Raw genomic sequence first — 16,286 nt, forward strand, 5'->3', positions numbered from 1 at the left:
GGCAATACCGCCGCACCTAAACAAGAGGCAGATTTGTGTCTGAGGATAATTCTAAGATTTGACAAACTAAATAATAATTACATAAAAACAAGAGGCAGGCATTTTGTGGATGTGCGGTATGTGACAGATTTTATTTTTATCATTAATAACTCATATTCCATTTCAAGAAACCATTACTGCATATAAATTGCTGCAAATAGAGTAAGAATCTATCATATAATAGTTGCAAAATATCTATCACTTTTTTAAGTGTATCATGTCTTTAAAATTCATAGATCACGGCAGATTAAACATACTTTCCAGTAATATAATTATTTCACGCATATTATGATAAAACATAATTTCCAGTAATACAATTATTTTAAGCATGTGATAAAACTCTGATAAAATACGGTATTTTGTAATTTTTTTCATGCAGTCTTGAAAAATCACAAATAATCATGTCTGTTTATTTCACAGATTTACTTAAAATTTTAATTTATTTACGTTTTATATTTTCTAGCATATTCAATTTAATATTTATTGTTCAATCATTCATGTGTTAAACCTCCTAATTGTATTTAAAAAAAAAAAATCCTTTCAACAAGTGCTGAGACAGAAACAGAAATCTAAATATCGGTGACTTCAGTGAATTGACTATTATGTTCAACTGGAGGCCGCGACCAGCTCATTTGTTTCCGTGCCAACACATGCATTTGAGAGCCCTATAAAAACTCATCAGCTTTTGCCTAAACATTGATTGACCGATACACAGGTTGAGTGTTGTACAAAATACGTACACTGTACTGGTAGTGTAAGTGATGCGGAAACCAATGTAGAAATCTAGTGGAAATACCAGTGTGAAACAGTTCAAGAAAAAATAATGTGCACAAAAAAAGAAGACGACACATTGAGAAATTCCCGTCGCGGTGACCCAAAAGTAAGTCCGAAGTCTTGCCCCAGGTAGGGCGATGCCGTTCTTCGCCACACTTCTCATGTGACCTCGCAGGTATCGAACGGTGATACAGCTGGTAACGATCATAAACCACAAAATGATAAACAGGTAGCTCCAAGTAATGATGAAACTAATTTCTCTGATGAGGAAAATGTCATCACTGATGGGAATCACTGTGCTGTTGATGGAAGAGAGCAGCAGAGGCCCGATAGTTAGAGCAACGACAGTCTCGAGGGCCCAGTTGTAGACTAAAATCACAAAATCAAGAAAAGCAACCATCCAAATTGTGACCATGATGTTTCTCTTCAGCCAAATAAGCAAAGCGCATCGTGTGGGAACTATCCGGAGGAAAAAATAGAAGTTGAGCCAAACGTAGGAGGTCATGCTGATCCGTACAAAGGACTGCATTATCAGCCACAGCAAAAAAGATGCTGTGAAGGTCAGATAATCATCCAAGGTGAAGACCAGCGTTAAAAAGACTGTATACAAAATGGCGCAGCACATGACATATTCCAAGAGTATCTTCAAAGGCAGCTTGAGTCGTTTGTTGTTGTCGCCTTGTGGTTTGACCAAGAAAAATAAAAAGAAAACATTCACAGCAAAGATGAAAAGAACCAACGGGCTGTTGATTAAAAAGAATACCAGCCGACTGATATCAATGTATTCATCCATTGTTAACTTTAAAAATGACTCAAACAAATGGAGGAGTTCTTCAACACAGCTTTTGATACATAGATGGCTTGACAGGGAAAGTAGGGGACTGGTGTTAATACGCGTTTGCATAATGGGCTGCCCCGTCGGAAGAACTATTAATGATGCGTTGCCTGCACAGAGAGAAAGTTGACCCGGTAACAACAACAAAAGAAAAACATTTTCAAACCACACCACGAAAACTCCCTCTCCAATCAATTTTATCATGTTTGTCTGAATTTGAGTAGTCCACACAAGTCACCAGTCGAGAGACGGACATCTGTGCGATGTTTTTATTTAAATTAACACATCCGACTAAAACGCCAGAATATAGAGAATATAAATTGCATCATAATAATAGCTTTACATTCCAACACTTAACACTTAAAATACTACCAGAATAAAAAACATGAACTCTTGTCACACGCAACGCATACATACTTAAAGCCACAGGTTTTATCTTTCAGTGCATTTGATTGAAATTTCCACACATGTCCTGCACTTGGATAATCAGAATAAATAAAGGCTGGTATTAGTTTTCAGTTTCTCCAAACTGAACTTTAGTGGGTTTTAATCAGTGTCAATCCACGGAAGCTTCATCAGTAGACTTGGATGAAATGGCAACAGCACCAAACAAATGTTTTTGCATTGAAGGAAATGAGCTCAACCCATGCAAAGGCACTGAAATGGGCCGAGAAGATGTTTCGAGCCACATTTAACTTGCAAAAATTGTGCACTTACGTCCTATGAAGTCACACATGGTCAGGTGATTTTTTTTGTTTGTCTGATTCTGAGTCTCAGTGAGAATTGTTTGTTTAAAAGTAGTCTCTGCGGCGTGAATCGTCACTTATGAAGGACGGGTTCCATTGGGCGGGGTAGATACACGAGTGGCGAGATCCCGGAAGACCTGTGAATGGGTACAAACCGTTTCTCTCCAGGTCAGAGTTGCGCAACGCCGGCTGCAGGAAAACGCAGAGTTGTGCTTTAGTTTGGCCTTTTGGATTAAGACAGTCGATAGTGGAAAAAATTCTTACCGAATAGTAAATGTCAGTCATCTGCAGCAGGTTCTTGGTGCTGCCGTTTTCTTGCATCTCGATGGTCTCCCGTCCCCACTCCATGGAGATGCGGTTGCTCTTGGGGAAGTCGGTGTATGGAGACATTTGGAGGTCTCCGTTCTTGAAGATGATCTTGTTGAGGTCATTTTTGTCTCTCCTGGTGGTTGAGACACAAGTTCAAGCATGACATAGTTTTCCTTCTTATAGTATTTTATTTGACAAGAGAGAGCTTACTTGCAGCAAGTGACAATAAGCACAATGATGAGGATAAGGAGTAAGGCGCCCCCTGCTGGCGATACAACCACAGCTATCAGCTTGTAAACTGCAAAGACAAAATGAAACACAATAAGCATGTGCAAAGATTCTCTTCGCACGTTACTTGATTTATTTCAATGGGAACGATCATCCCGTGAAACTTAACGCCACTTACAATTCCCACAGTTGAATCCTCCAAATCCAAACATGCACCTGGAAAGAGGTCACCGTAAGAATGTGACCTTAAATCCAGAGTACACAAGTACAACAAATGCAAACTTACGGGACACAGGTGCCATTTTCCAGCTTGTAGCCATCCCCGCATTCTGGAAAAAGACAAAATACAATTTGTGTTTTTTACTGGTCCTTTCTCACAGACTACGAATAAAAAAACAAAATTAAAAAAAAAGCTTACCTAAGCAGGATAGGTCATCAAGGTTGTGCTTGTAATAACCTGGCAGACATTGGCATTGGGCGGTGCCACTGATATCGGTGCAGGTGGAGCGCTCTGGGTTGCACTGAAATCTCTGAGCCATACAGAGACTCTCCTCTAAAAGAAAATAGTGGGAGCAGACATGAGGATAAAGACAAAAAGCGCCCACTAGCGGTAGAATACAATATTTTCAGTTTGGATGTGATACAAGTTGGTTGTGATGAATAGAGATTTTTTTTCCCCCACCTACCGTGATAAGTGAATCTGTGGTGCAGCACCACGTGGCAGTGAGACTGTAAAGAGCTGCAGTTCTTTAGAAACATCTGGATGCTGTTGTAGACCTCCACACTGGACACATTGGAGGACTTGGCGAACATGTTGACGGCTGTTATATGAACGCCATCCAGGTCCCTATAAGGAGGAGATATTTGTATGAGTCTGTGTCATTTTGTTAGCAGATTTTAAAAAAATGAAATTTGTCATTTGGGTTTAAAAGTAACTTGATGAACTCACTTTTTGCTGAGAGTGGAGCGGCTGTAACCACTGAGGTGGGACAAGGAGGCGTTTAGCTGAGTCGGAGAGAGGACATCAGTGAGTAAAACTGAAAGGCATTTTCATCCCAATTGCAAGACTCAAGAGTATATTTCTCACCAGCTGTATGATCTCCCTCTGGATTTCATGCATGGCGGCGCTCCTGAAGATACTCGAGTCATGTGACATTTTGTTTACACTGAATGTTCCCAAAAAGGTCTTTGCTGTCAAGGGATGACACAACGGCATTTAACAAAACAGAATTTTGCGATTAAATTTTTTTTAATGTTACCTTTTGTGCACGTGCGTCCATCCTCCAGGTCGAAGCCCAGCGGACACTCACAATTGAAGGAACCCCTGGTGTTCACACATGTGGAGCCAACGGGGCAAGGGTCCTTCTCGCACTCGTCCATATCTGCACACACAAGAAATTTGGGTTATTTAGCAAATCTGCATCGGGGTTGGTAGTTATTTTGTAATCCAAATCTAGACCAACACATTTTGAAGAGTCGAATGGAAAAGAGCAAATGAATTAATAACAAGCTCTTATTGGAAAGATATATTTATATAACGAGAATTTTGTGGAACCTCACCCTGGTTGCAAGTGGGGCCCGTCCAGGCTTGCTGACACGTGCAAGTGAACTGATGCCCTTCATAGCTTCTGCATGTTCCTCCGTTCCAACATGGGTTGGACATGCAGGGGTCCCATGCTGGTCATGGAGGATAAAGGAATTAGTATTTGGCAGCTTGGTAAATTATATTATAATAAGCCTGACAGTCAGAAACTGTTCAGTACTCACTTGTTGGAGCTGCCTTAGTGGGTTGGACATGAACGGGTGTTGTTAGCGTCACCCTCTTTGTGGTCACTCGGTCTATTTGTTTGCGGGTGGTGTGCGGAGCCTCCGTGCTTCTTGTTGGGGTGTTGAGGGTGTGAGGAGCAGTGCTTGGTTGGTTTCGGGTCGGGGTGGAGACGGCCAGCGTGCGCGTGCTAGTTTCCTGCTTTGGGGTGGTGACGTCGGCGGGCTCGGCAGTCACCGTCGGCGATGAGGGGGCTTGGTTGGTGCTGGGGAGGGAAGCGGTCGGGGTTGCAGAGCTCTGCTGAGTCAGCGTGGGGGCACTTGTTGCGGAGGTCGTGGGAGGGATGGTGGGCTGGGTTGGAGAGTCGGGAGTGGAGATAACGGACGTGCTGCTGAGCTTGAAAGATGAGGTGGCGAGGAGTGGAAAGCTGCTGGTAGACACCATTGAGGTACTCGCGGCCTTGTTCGTTAGTTCAGATCTGTTGGGAGCAAACAGTAAAAACGATGCCATTGTGGATTCATGGAGAAGAAATACTTTGTTACCTTTCAGTGACTGCTGTGGTGGTGATGAAGACCTCAGTTGTCTCCGTGCGAGAGTCATACTGATTAGTCGGGCTACTAATCAGTGGGGGCACTGTGGTGAAACTAAATCCCAGTTTTTCCTCCTCGCTCTTGGATGAACTCTCCTCTGTGCTCTGGCTGAGGCTCTGAGTGCTGAAGCTAACGGTCCTAGTAGAAGATTCAGCAGAGGGTTCCACTGTGGGTTCCTGGTAGGACACAAGAGTGGGGCTCCTTACAGGTGGGACGACTGGAGGTGTGGATGAGAAGGATTCGTCCAATTGGTCAGTGCTGGACATCCTGGATGTGGAATCTGAAGTCACCTCTGATGTCAGAGGGTGGTGATGTTCAGTCGCATTCGGAGGGCTAACGAGAGTTTGCGTTCCTGTGGACGTCTCAGGAAATGACGATTGAGTGAGAGTGCTGTCTCTGGCTTCTTCGCTCCTGGTGGACGGGGAACTGTGAGTGTAGTCTTCAGTCTCTGTTCCCCCTGGTGATGGAACACTCCAAGTGGAGGGGGGTTGGTGGGAGCTGGAGCTCTCTGTAAAGGCTGAGGAGGAGGAGATGTTGTCAGAGGAAGAGGAGGTGACAGACAACAGAGTCCGCTCCCCTGCCCGGCTGATGGTGGTCGAGATGAAAATGCTGTCTGTGAGGACTTGAGACTGGGAGGACACGGCATCTCCTAAACGGAGATGCGAAACCGGACTGTCCTGCGGCAAGCTGGAGTCCTCTGTGGATGTCCAGGACAACATCGCTTTGTCGGACACAACGGTGGAGACATCAAGCAGGTTTTGGGTTTGTAAGGCATCATTCCGGTTTCTCCTGCTACTGCTGGCCTCAGAGGAGGTGCCGACATGGGATGACGTGAACAACTCAGTGGAGCCACTGACGGTCTCCAGTGACCTGGTAGTTGGTTCTCGTAGAGTTTGTGTTTGCTCAGTGCCTGAGGAAAAACAAAACAGCATTGCTATTCGGAGAAGGTATTTCATATTATTATCACTAAAAGAATTATGATGTCACACTACAGACATTTTGTTCTGATTTTATAAGCAAAAGTATATTCTCTAGATTTTCGCAGCAACAACATAGGTGCAGTTCTACAAATCGTCACTAGAGGGAGGTGAGGGAAACCGCATCCATCCACAATGATGCTGTGTGAAGTTCCACTGCTGCAGAGCAGAGGCAACAATTCTGGGTGGAGAACAATTGGTAGGCGGGCTTATCTACTCGAACAAAGGCTTGAAGGCCTAAATATGGCGGCCAATGTCCCCGCTGGGGATCGGTGGCTTCCTTCCTAAAGCTGAGTGAGCACAAGGCAGAAGACTATCACGCGTGGATTTGGGTTTCACAGTTCAAAGAATTACTTTTAAACCCACTAACCACTGGAATTGGGAGCTGAGTTCCTTTCTTTGACACAATGCCAAAACCAAAACAATATTTTCGATGCTGATGTTGATTTGGGGAACAAACGGGACAGGCTGTTGTCAGAAAGCAATTGTAAATTGTGTTTGCATGTCATGTTATTGTTGGTACTGTCATTGTGAGTCCTGGAATTTAAGAAATTTACTGTAAATACATAAAAAGTAAACATGCTCTTCAAGTTGATGTCTGGGTGTGTACAAATTCTCAAGCACATGTGATCATGGCAAGCTAGCAAACTTAAATAATATATACTATAGAAGAGACTAAAGTAGCATTGAGTTAGACTATTGAGAGAGCATATGTTGGACACATGGTGATGGCAAGATCTATTCTATTGTATTCCTTCCAATAACTACTGAATCATTGAGGATTTAAATTGTCACAAAGAAAGCAAGAAAGGCATTTAGTATGTCAGGAATGTAACTGAGAAACAAACGATCAAATAATTTTGTTTTTATCGGCTTTATTGAAGTCCATCCATCTATCCCCAGCCCTGTTATCAAAACTCATACTTAGTTCATGACAATCAATGTTACAGCTACCTTATATTCTTTGACAGCGGGTCAATTTGACCCGCAACATGACAGGAGGGTAAACTGAATCCTTATTGTAATGATGTATTTTGCTATATTTAAGACCAGTGTTAATGATCAAACTGTGCATATTGCTGGAGCTGCTTGCATTTATAAATCATGTTTTTATGAACACTTAGGCTGACTATGTTACTGTATTTTAGTAGTGGTCTTTGTGGTGGTGCTTGGCATTAAGAATTTAAGAACCACTAAGTACTAAGTGCACTCTAATTGTCAATATCAAATGAAGTAATGTAATAATATAACGAGCTGTTGAGATTTTATTTCTAGAATACTAGTGCGCGCGAGGTTTGCAGTGCAGATTGAGGCTGCAAAGAATGTCACGTAGGCCGCAGAGTGAGCGACGCATCTTACCCGCAGAGCTTTTGAGCAGCAGCAGGTCCTCTTGGGATGAGGCTGATGAACTCTCACTTGTGGGAGAAGTGGAAGTGAACTCGTAGTCCGCGTTGCTCGCCTCATTGGTGCTACTTGATGAATAAAAGACGCTCGTCTCCGCATACGGGCTGCTGTTAACGGGGGTCTCTGCCCCGAGGGGCTGGGGTAGACTGAACGCAAGCCCCCACAGGAACAAGGCGAGGACGGGCTCCGGCGACCACGTTTTCATAATTTCAAAGAAGCCAGGCCAGCGCGGTGGTCGCTGAAATCAAGGAAAGACAGACCCGCGGGTCTCCCAGGGAAGGAGGGCATGGAGGGGCAGAGGAAGCCTCGCCCGTGGTAGAGATCGGCCTTATGTCCGGTCCGATCGGCGGGGGAACCGAACCGGGGCGAGGCGACAGCAGCCTGTTATCACTGAGTAAGCGGGAGCAGCGGGCTCCTCCTCCTCCTTTACTCCGCGCACACACAGGCGCGCTCTAACTCACGCGCATCCGATTGTAAACATCAACAGAGTACTAAGTGCGTGGATCACCACTTAACATAAATGATTTTATGCTCTACGTCAATAATTAAAGATGATTTGAGCAAATGTTTTATTTCCGTTCCCTAAACTTGCTTGTGTTGTCAGAGTCACTAGAATTAATTCACAGTTGGCTTTACAATTTTAGGGAATTGATGACTTTTTTGTTGTCCTTCCTCCTTAGCACATTTAGATTCTTAAAATGTCATTTTGACACAAAATACTTTATTTAGTTGAAGCATAGGAAATGTCTTAGCAGTGCGCATCCACTCTGACAGCAGTGACGTCATCAAGTATAGCGTGCGTACTTTATGATATCTGAAGATTGATGTGATATGTGGTTTCCTCCCGTTTCTAATCTCAACACCAAATGAGCAATAACTGTTGGAGTATAACCTTTTAATTCGTTTCGAACACATAGTCCTGTAAACAAGTTGAACAGTGATAGTACAATCTTATTTGATGTTCTTCTGCACATGAGGACAAAATTGTCTTTTTGTTTGATTCAACTTCATTGAATAGAAAAGTAGTCAAAGATTTGCCCTCTCGCTCACACACACGCATGAACTCACATGCACTGCAATAATAACCAGTTAAGTTCCAACCACTGAGGTTGTGCTTAAGTTACCCATGAGGCGGTTGCAACATCACGTCCCTCTTGATGAACGAGGACTGGTGATAGCGGCTGCGAGACGCAAAGTCGGCATTTTCCTCCGTCAGCTGCTTAGTTCTAATACCGACCCCTGACAGAGATGGTGTCACTACAATTTCATCTCTGGGAGACGCCGTCCTCCTGGCAGAAAGGCAAGAATGTGTCACTCATGTTCAAATTTAGAAGGACATTACTGAAGCAAAAAAAAAAAAAAAAAAATCAATGCAAGGTAACAAAACCAAATACCTGCAAATCCTGTTGAATGTTGATTTGAGCCACGCAGGAAAACTGAATCGAGCCGCAACACCTGAAAATAAATTTGGGGGGGGAGAATTGAGCCCTAGCAGCTGCCAGACTGAATGATGCAAGTGTGAACATCACCTCTGTGTAGTCCTGGGCTGGTTTTGCCGATGTAGAAGTAAAGCAGCAATGCAACGACTATGTTTGCTAGTGCATAAAGCCAATGAATAATAAACATGATCAACAGGGAGCTCAAAGCCTGAAAGAGAACACACATATTATTCATTCACAGCAGATGGGAGCAAAAAGATGATGCTTGTGTAGAACTTACACCAAGAAGAGCCATCCAGTGGCTACTAAACTTGGCGTAGATTGAGTCAGGCTTGGGTTTGATTTCTAAATTGTGCTGCTCTGCTTTTTCTCCAGTGGCTGAAAAAAAATGTAAAGTGATTTTGATATCCACTCTATAACCCAAATAAATCTACCGAGACCTAGAAATGGATTGTTTGATCTCCATCTATGAAGCACCTGTATGATTTTGGCCGGACGATGGATGTTCACCAAGACAGGTTTCTGCTTTCTCCATCTCAGGTGGCTGAACTTGTTTATTCGCAAAGACATTGCGCTGCGGGTCCAAGCCAAAACTGTCCATCAGCTTCTGCTTGGCCTCCTTGCTCTTGCTCCCACCGTCTGAAGTTTTCTCAGCTCCAGCAACTTCATCGAAGGCCGAGGGAAAGATCCGATCCATGTCCTTGGTGAACTCCATCAAAGTGTCCTTCCTTTGTGGACTTCCCTCTCCACTACCATAACCAGTCGCCGCGGTGTCAATCAAAGGCTCGGACATCTGTCTGGTGAATCTCCGTTGGCTGCTTTTGTCTTGATTCTTCAACTGGAAGGTCATGAAGACGCAGAAGTAGGAGTAGTCAATGAAGCTGTAGGTGAGCATGAAGTTGATGGTGACGATGGGTGCCAGCACGTTGACCTGGCCGATGAAAACGAAGGCCATGCTCAGCAGGCTGGTCAGGCAGATAGCTGCCACGGGAGTCTTGTTTGGGCCTCTCTGTTGGACAACTTGAAATAATTAGTCACAGCAGGGACCACATAGAAAAATTTTAATTGTCTATATATGCAAACGGTTCTCTAAATGTACATTAGCTAGCATTGCCTTCCTATCTGCCGGTTACATCGGTGCTGTTCTGTGTGCTTGGCAGAGGTCCAGAGCATACAGCAAAGCAGAGTCCAGCCTGTCGCCCTTCCTGCGTTTGTTCTGAACCTTTGATTTGGGCCAAGATGTCTCGGGCCTCATTCCAACACACTGAGAGAGGTCAGACACTGCTGGCAGTCTGAGGGAAAGTGAGGGGGCGGATGGGGTCGAGATGTTAACGCTCGGTGTATGTGTGCCACTTTTATGAAGTGGAGTTCACGCTCTCTAATTAGTGACTTTTTTTTCCTGACGAGTCCGCCTAACTTTTTCCTCCAAAAATTCACGCTTATTTCATTTGCAGGGAATTTCACTGACCAGTATATATGTAATCATTTCACTTTAGCTAAATCAAAGGGAATGTCCGCCCCACTGATCCAACCTACCCCCGTTCCCAGAAAGGCCAGCGCAGGGATGACCTTTTCTTGGGCGATGCACTGCAGGATCCTGGGCGCTCCATACAAGCCGCCCATGCAGGAAGCCAGGGAGGAGACGTAGAGGCCCAGCAGAAACAGGAAACCCACCAAGGAGACCTGAAGGAAGGGAGAAAACAAACAGAGGCTGGAAGAGGATGGGGTGGGGTGCGAGCTACACCCTGTTCAGTTCCGCTGTAGTCAGATCTTAAAAAAACAGCCAGCGCTAACCCCCGGATGAACAGGTCAAGGTTAATGAGTCGCTTTGTGATGTATTTAGCTTTAGTCATGACCGAGGCATGCGTTATGTCACAGAGTGATTTGTTATTAATACTCTGATTGCATGTGTTTGCAACATGTAGGTGGAAATAAACAAAAGTTGGTTGCTAGGCTCGTTTACAAAAGACAAGCCTAAATACATCTGTGGTAAAATTACCTTTTCTGCTATTAAGAAGTCAAAGCGCAGAGCTTCTCTAGTACATATGGCACCGAGGAGGAAGACGAAGACCAGATACAGGAACCACCTGTGGGTCACAGACAGTGCACCGGATTTATTCTACGACTGTATATATTACTGAAAAAAAATGTGCAGTGACATTTTGGGTATTTGAAAAAAATAAAGAGGGATTTGTGTTTATTCTCTTCATTATTTTTTTTTTATTTTTTTTGAGACGTCACTAGTCTGTGATCTTTCCTTATGACTCAGCATGTGAGTAGAGGAGGGGTGACAAGCTCATTTTTTTCGCGGGCCGCATTGTAGTCATAGCTTCTTTCAGAGGGCCATTATGACTGTCAACCCAAATAAATGTATGAGAACCTCATATTATATACAGTAAAAGCTACAAAACAAACTGACAAATAACTCATTTTCAAATCAGATGAGTAAAAACTGGTCAAATATTTAAAAAAAAAAAATTTATTAAAAGTGAAGACAATTTGCAATTCTAGTAATGACACACGAATTTGATGCACAATTTGTCTTCGCGGGCCACATAAAAGGATGTGGCAGGCCATATTTGGCCCCCGGGCCTTGAGTTTGACACCTGTGGAGTAGAGTATTTTTGTTTGTATCACACATAAAAGTTTGAGAAAGTCATGAGTGAGCACTCTTTTTAACATTATGAGAAAAGTCATGTGTTGCTAAAAAGGAGGAAATTATTTTTTGAAATATGCGTATTTGTCAGCCTGCTAACTGTTTACGTTTTTAAAAAATTGAGAAAATTTGAAAGTTTGCAACATAAAACATCAACTAAAAATCTCAGATTTTTGGGGAGGTGATATAACATCTTTAAATTCTAAAAATATTTTTTGACCTGTCCTGTCTCTGTTGAGCATTTTTGTATTTTACCATCTTGTGTGCAGCTAAGTGTGTGTTTATCATACGAGGTGAAAACCGCCGCCAGCGTTCCCAAAGGGATATTGTGTTCGGCCCGCTGCAGGTCTGCGCTCATGTTGAAGCCTGACATAACACCTACACACACACACACAGATGCAACACACACACACACAAGAATGTAAACAACATTGAAAGACTTTTGTCTTGGCTTTAGTCAATGAGCAAGCACGCCCACCTGTAGCAGCAGGGAAGAAGACCCCGAAGATTGTAAAGAAATGTTCTCCCGGGCTATAATCCGGCAGCAAGTTGTGGCTGAGCAGACCAACAGAATAACCAATGAAACCATGCTCTAAAAGAGGAGGTAGCACAAACAGAAAGCCCGTCATTATGGAACCTCGCACCACGAGGACCAGCTTTTTCTGTGCATCGACAACATTTTTAAACTCCAACATGGCTGACGGACGATAATCACGTTTTAAATACCGGTGCCCATCTTGATTGGATGTCTAACTAAACACAAACACCAAACATGTGTCTTTACTTTCAAACTATTTAGCGAAATTCTAAATTGCACAGGAACAGATTGCTCTGCATTGCTGGAGGCCTTTGCTTCACCAACACGGGACATTTCCCCCTTGATTATCTTGCGATGGGAAAGAATGTGTTCTCCCAGATTAATGACATGTTTATCCAAAAGGAAGTAACCACCCTTTTCAGAAGCTGTGCAGCTTCCAAGTTTGAATTAAAAAAAAGAGGAGACAGACGACATGTTAAAAAAAAAGTGTTAATTATCATTAAAATAAAGATCAGTTTAGATCAATGAAAATTAGACAAAAGGTTATATTTTTTATAATGTGACTTAAGGGGTGTTAGAAGCTTTTTTTCTGGGAGTTTGCCAAGTGTCAAAGTCAAAGTCAGCTTTATTGTCAATTTCTCCACATGCCAAAGGCACATAAAGAAACCAAAATTTCGTTCCCCGCTTTGAAGTGCAGTTAAGGACAATCAAGTGACTACATCCATGGGAGGTGTGAGGAAGGGTGGATAAGAACAGAATGGAGTTCCTCTCTCTTGTGTTCAGCTTTCGTCTTGAAACACACTGGAATGCAGATTCCATGTGTCTGAGGCCTCTCCCTCTGCCTGACCTCTTTGTCACCCACATTGTCAGGCTGCGAGGTCACAGCGGTGAGGCAGGTCCCACTGAGATGACTGGCAGCTAGCTGCACATTAGCGACCAGCGTAAAAAGCCGTGCTGGTTCCGAGTCAACTGAGTTTTTCTTTCTTTGTCATTTTGCAAATATGTGGGTGAGTCTGGTTAACACCCTCAAGCCGTAGCCCGAGGACCACATTGGAGCTTTCTACGGGGAAAAGTCTTCAACTACACAGAAGGGCTTTACTCGCATGACGATGAGATTGTTGTGGTTGCGCAGACAATAACTTGGCAATGTCGGTGCGTTCGGAGTCAAAATGAATTACAAGAGAGAAATTCTTCTCCCATCGGGCTTGACAAAGCCTTGATGCATTTAACCGCAGTTGATATAAGCAAATGGATGAACTTTTAACTTCGGGTTGGATTTCAGCAGAAATGGGAAATGAGTATGACTCAAAGTAATCAAGGGAACCTAAATATTGAAACAAAAAATGGAGCGCCAAATTACATCACCTCAACTCTCGGAAGCAACATTTATATAAGCGTGTCATGAACGTTGTGTCACAAAGTTTGGATTTGATTTACTGCATTGGTTATGGTGGGCGCTGAGGTTTGTCCTCCTTCGGGATGGAGCTGAGCGTTCATTGAGTGCATTCTAATCTCGGCTGATTCAACCAGCTAAGGGACCTGCTGGCCCCCTGCCAAATATGAGGTCACAACAACACGTAGCCCTTAACTGGAAAAACCTGGACATGTGATTATTTTAGGTAGTAATTCAATATTAGAATATATAATCTGCAGATGTGTGCATGATTAGTTACAAGATGTGCTTGCCATAGATTTGGATGTCAGAGAATTTCTTTCACACATTAAATATTTTTTCAACTTTAGATTGAAATAATACCTTTCTCTTCCTACTGGACAGGACATAGATAATCAGTCAGAACAGGAAATTCTACTTCCTGTAAGTCTACTCAAAAACAGAACCAACTCGGACAAAAATCTTTTTTTCAAAAAAAATTCTCAATATATCAAACTGGTTAAAAATATTGAAAATTGTTAAGACTTGAAATATATGTTTATGTTAAAAGTCCTTCAGAATTTTGATCGTGATATCGGGTGGTAGTAGTGCGCCGCCTGCTGGTCTAATCAAATTACACATGCTGAACAGTGACACTGAAACCTACTTACTGTACAGTGCTCTTTGAACAGTAACTATTTAAAAAAAATAATAAAATAAAAAAAGTTCATCCGTCTTACCTGGGTCAAGGTGCGTGAAAGTACCAACGACAAAGTCCAATGTTGAGACAGCCAGCACCGTCAGCAACAGCAGTTGGAGTCGCACAATCCACTTGACACCTGCCAGGTTGATTCCAAGCAGGGCGAGCAGTACAGCAGCTGACATTCCTCGCACCGCCCACTGGCTCTGAAGAGCCAGCAGCTGTGCTACCGACTCCGAAAAGCCAGTGATGTACATGGCGCCGGCGACGCACTGTGGCAGAAGATGTGATCACATAGACCTGACCCCCCCCTCAAAAAAGGTGTCAATCCAATTTGGGACTCACCTGTCCAAACACATAGAGAAGGCCCATGGTGCCCCCCACCCTGCCCCCAAGGACCGTGGAGATCATGGAGTACACACCTCCACTTCCCACTCCGCAGTACTCACACACGCCAATCCCAGACATGACTGTCACCAAAGCAAACAGAACCACCATGGAGACCAGGAGCATCCCGAGCAGCACACCTGTGTTGCCCTGGAAGATAAGTTAAACAAAACTGCAAAATTAATTTCTAAAAAAACAATAAAAGTAGAACAGCATGTACTCACCACTAAGTAGCCAGTACGCAGGAACAAAACAACACCAAAGATGTTAATCATGCACGTGGTGAAGACACCATCCCAGGTACCAAAAAGAACCGGCTCCCAAACAAAGAGTTTGATTCTCCACCATGGTTGACTGGACTGCTGAGGATAAAAGCTTACTTTATTAAAATCCATATTGACGTCATCATAATCATCATGCAACTGCAGGCCAATATGAAGATGTGCTTTGAAAGTATATTTTACTTTCCAGCATGTGGCTCACATAAGAATAATGAAAATACAACATTGGCTACCGCCACGTCAAAGCCAAACATGTATTTGAGCAGAGGGCGATGTCTTTAAAACAAACAAACGTAAACCCCGGTTTACAAGTGAACCCTTTCTATCCTCTGCGATAAAAGCCTGCATGTTTGCATTGAGTCCTTTGCAGGTTTAATTATGCTGAATGTCATGTTGTAACAAAACCACACCTTAGAATGACTAAACATGTAATACTTTTTAAGAAAATCATATTTGAAAGCTTACTTGTGCATCCTCGTGGAAAAGATCTTGCTCATGAGGGTCAGTGTTGCTTGGATTTGCCTCCTTTGGCAGGCCTGCTCCAGCTCCTGTCTGATCACAGGTGTGCACGGGTAAGGACTCCATTGTAACCTATAATGCACAAGTACGTAAGTGAGGAGCAGAATGTCTGAGTTGTCTGCCTTTTTGTTTTTACTGCATATTTGAATTATGTATTAAAGAATAACATCTAAGTCTCTATAAGAAATTGTGTCAAGTTACGTTACAATAGCAGACACTCAAATTAAAGCACAGCCGAGAATTACAGTTAACAAACAGAATGACATAACTATCAATAAGAAACTAAATTAATAAAATAATTAAGGCCCTAGTATATTAGGAAAAATCAAAACTGTGCCTTCGTGACATAATGTGGTTCAGTAATGGTTAAACCGATTTAAACCTACCTTTCCAAAAATATAATTAGTCCATAATGGGGATAAAATGATTATAAAAATAAGACTAACTTTTCCATGATCCGAGCGTGTGTATCAATGTGGGCAGCAAGCAAAGAGACTGCAGCAGGTGTGCAGCAGAACTGAACGTTGCTTACTTTGTTTGCAGGGTGTTGCTGCTTTACACGATGATCCTCTATTGGTTTTGGCAATAAATCTAGTCGCTAGCTTGCCAGTGAACACAGCTGAAAGGAGGCACATGCATGTCAGTGTCCTTATCTTTTTTTAGATAAATAAAAAAAATAAAAATAAAGGCAATGGAAAACTAATCATCAGACACTAAAAAAATACAA

The 16,286-nt window shown here is 43.0% G+C and overlaps 3 protein-coding genes across 9 annotated transcripts; all 3 read right to left on the reverse strand.

Moving 5' to 3' along the window:
* Positions 1-315: 315 nt before the first annotated feature.
* Positions 316-1,852, reverse strand: LOC148394432 (uncharacterized). The gene has a single exon (XM_088383733.1). The coding sequence runs from the start codon at positions 1,850-1,852 to the stop codon at positions 668-670; it is 1,185 nt and encodes a 394-aa protein (XP_088239859.1). The 3' UTR covers positions 316-667.
* A 51-nt stretch (positions 1,853-1,903) lies between these two features.
* Positions 1,904-8,014, reverse strand: heg1 (heart development protein with EGF-like domains 1). 2 transcript variants are annotated; one of them, XM_088383732.1, is made up of 14 exons: positions 7,623-8,014; positions 5,239-6,196; positions 4,698-5,174; positions 4,492-4,604; positions 4,191-4,313; positions 4,019-4,122; positions 3,881-3,936; positions 3,618-3,778; positions 3,350-3,484; positions 3,218-3,260; positions 3,110-3,147; positions 2,914-3,001; positions 2,659-2,836; positions 1,904-2,583 (listed from the first exon to the last, which is right to left on the reverse strand). In XM_088383732.1, exons 1-14 carry the CDS (start codon positions 7,870-7,872, stop codon positions 2,440-2,442), a joined length of 2,868 nt encoding a protein of 955 aa, XP_088239858.1. In that variant the 5' UTR covers positions 7,873-8,014; the 3' UTR covers positions 1,904-2,439. The 2 variants fall into 2 exon arrangements, with proteins under 2 accessions (XP_088239858.1, XP_088239857.1); XM_088383731.1 differs by having other exon boundaries at positions 4,492-4,608; positions 4,699-5,174; positions 7,623-8,013.
* A 533-nt stretch (positions 8,015-8,547) lies between these two features.
* On the reverse strand, positions 8,548-16,181 carry slc12a8 (solute carrier family 12 member 8). 6 transcript variants are annotated; one of them, XM_088383890.1, is made up of 14 exons: positions 16,092-16,181; positions 15,506-15,631; positions 14,984-15,118; positions 14,718-14,909; positions 14,413-14,644; positions 12,241-12,354; positions 12,053-12,140; positions 11,106-11,193; positions 10,643-10,789; positions 9,584-10,115; positions 9,387-9,484; positions 9,197-9,314; positions 9,062-9,122; positions 8,548-8,956 (listed from the first exon to the last, which is right to left on the reverse strand). In XM_088383890.1, exons 2-14 carry the CDS (start codon positions 15,623-15,625, stop codon positions 8,788-8,790), a joined length of 2,094 nt encoding a protein of 697 aa, XP_088240016.1. In that variant the 5' UTR covers positions 15,626-15,631; positions 16,092-16,181; the 3' UTR covers positions 8,548-8,787. The 6 variants fall into 6 exon arrangements, with proteins under 6 accessions (XP_088240016.1, XP_088240013.1, XP_088240015.1 ...); XM_088383887.1 differs by having other exon boundaries at positions 14,984-15,121; XM_088383889.1 differs by lacking the exon at positions 16,092-16,181 and adding an exon at positions 15,946-16,083.
* Positions 16,182-16,286: the final 105 nt, after the last annotated feature.

This window comes from Syngnathus floridae, chromosome 8 (genome assembly GCF_059516105.1).
Source record: "Syngnathus floridae isolate MCC-2025c chromosome 8, RoL_Sflo_1.0, whole genome shotgun sequence".
NCBI classification, from domain to species: Eukaryota; Metazoa; Chordata; class Actinopteri; order Syngnathiformes; family Syngnathidae; genus Syngnathus; species Syngnathus floridae.

Excerpts from the sequence above, each read along its gene's own strand:
- LOC148394432 (XM_088383733.1), bottom strand. The coding sequence starts at position 1,852 with ATGATAAAATTGATTGGAGAGGGAGTTTTCGTGGTGTGGTTTGAAAAT.
- heg1 (XM_088383731.1), bottom strand. The coding sequence starts at position 7,872 with ATGAAAACGTGGTCGCCGGAGCCCGTCCTCGCCTTGTTCCTGTGGGGG. Across the intron at positions 5,175-5,238 it reads ACCACAGCAGTCACTGAAAG|ATCTGAACTAACGAACAAGG; the intron begins GTAACAAAGTAT and ends TGCTCCCAACAG. Across the intron at positions 3,937-4,018 it reads AGAGGGAGATCATACAGCTG|CTAAACGCCTCCTTGTCCCA; the intron begins GTGAGAAATATA and ends TCTCCGACTCAG.
- slc12a8 (XM_088383887.1), bottom strand. The coding sequence starts at position 15,625 with ATGGAGTCCTTACCCGTGCACACCTGTGATCAGACAGGAGCTGGAGCA. Across the intron at positions 14,910-14,983 it reads TGCGTACTGGCTACTTAGTG|GGCAACACAGGTGTGCTGCT; the intron begins GTGAGTACATGC and ends CTTATCTTCCAG. Across the intron at positions 9,123-9,196 it reads CAGCCCAGGACTACACAGAG|GTGTTGCGGCTCGATTCAGT; the intron begins GTGATGTTCACA and ends ATTTATTTTCAG.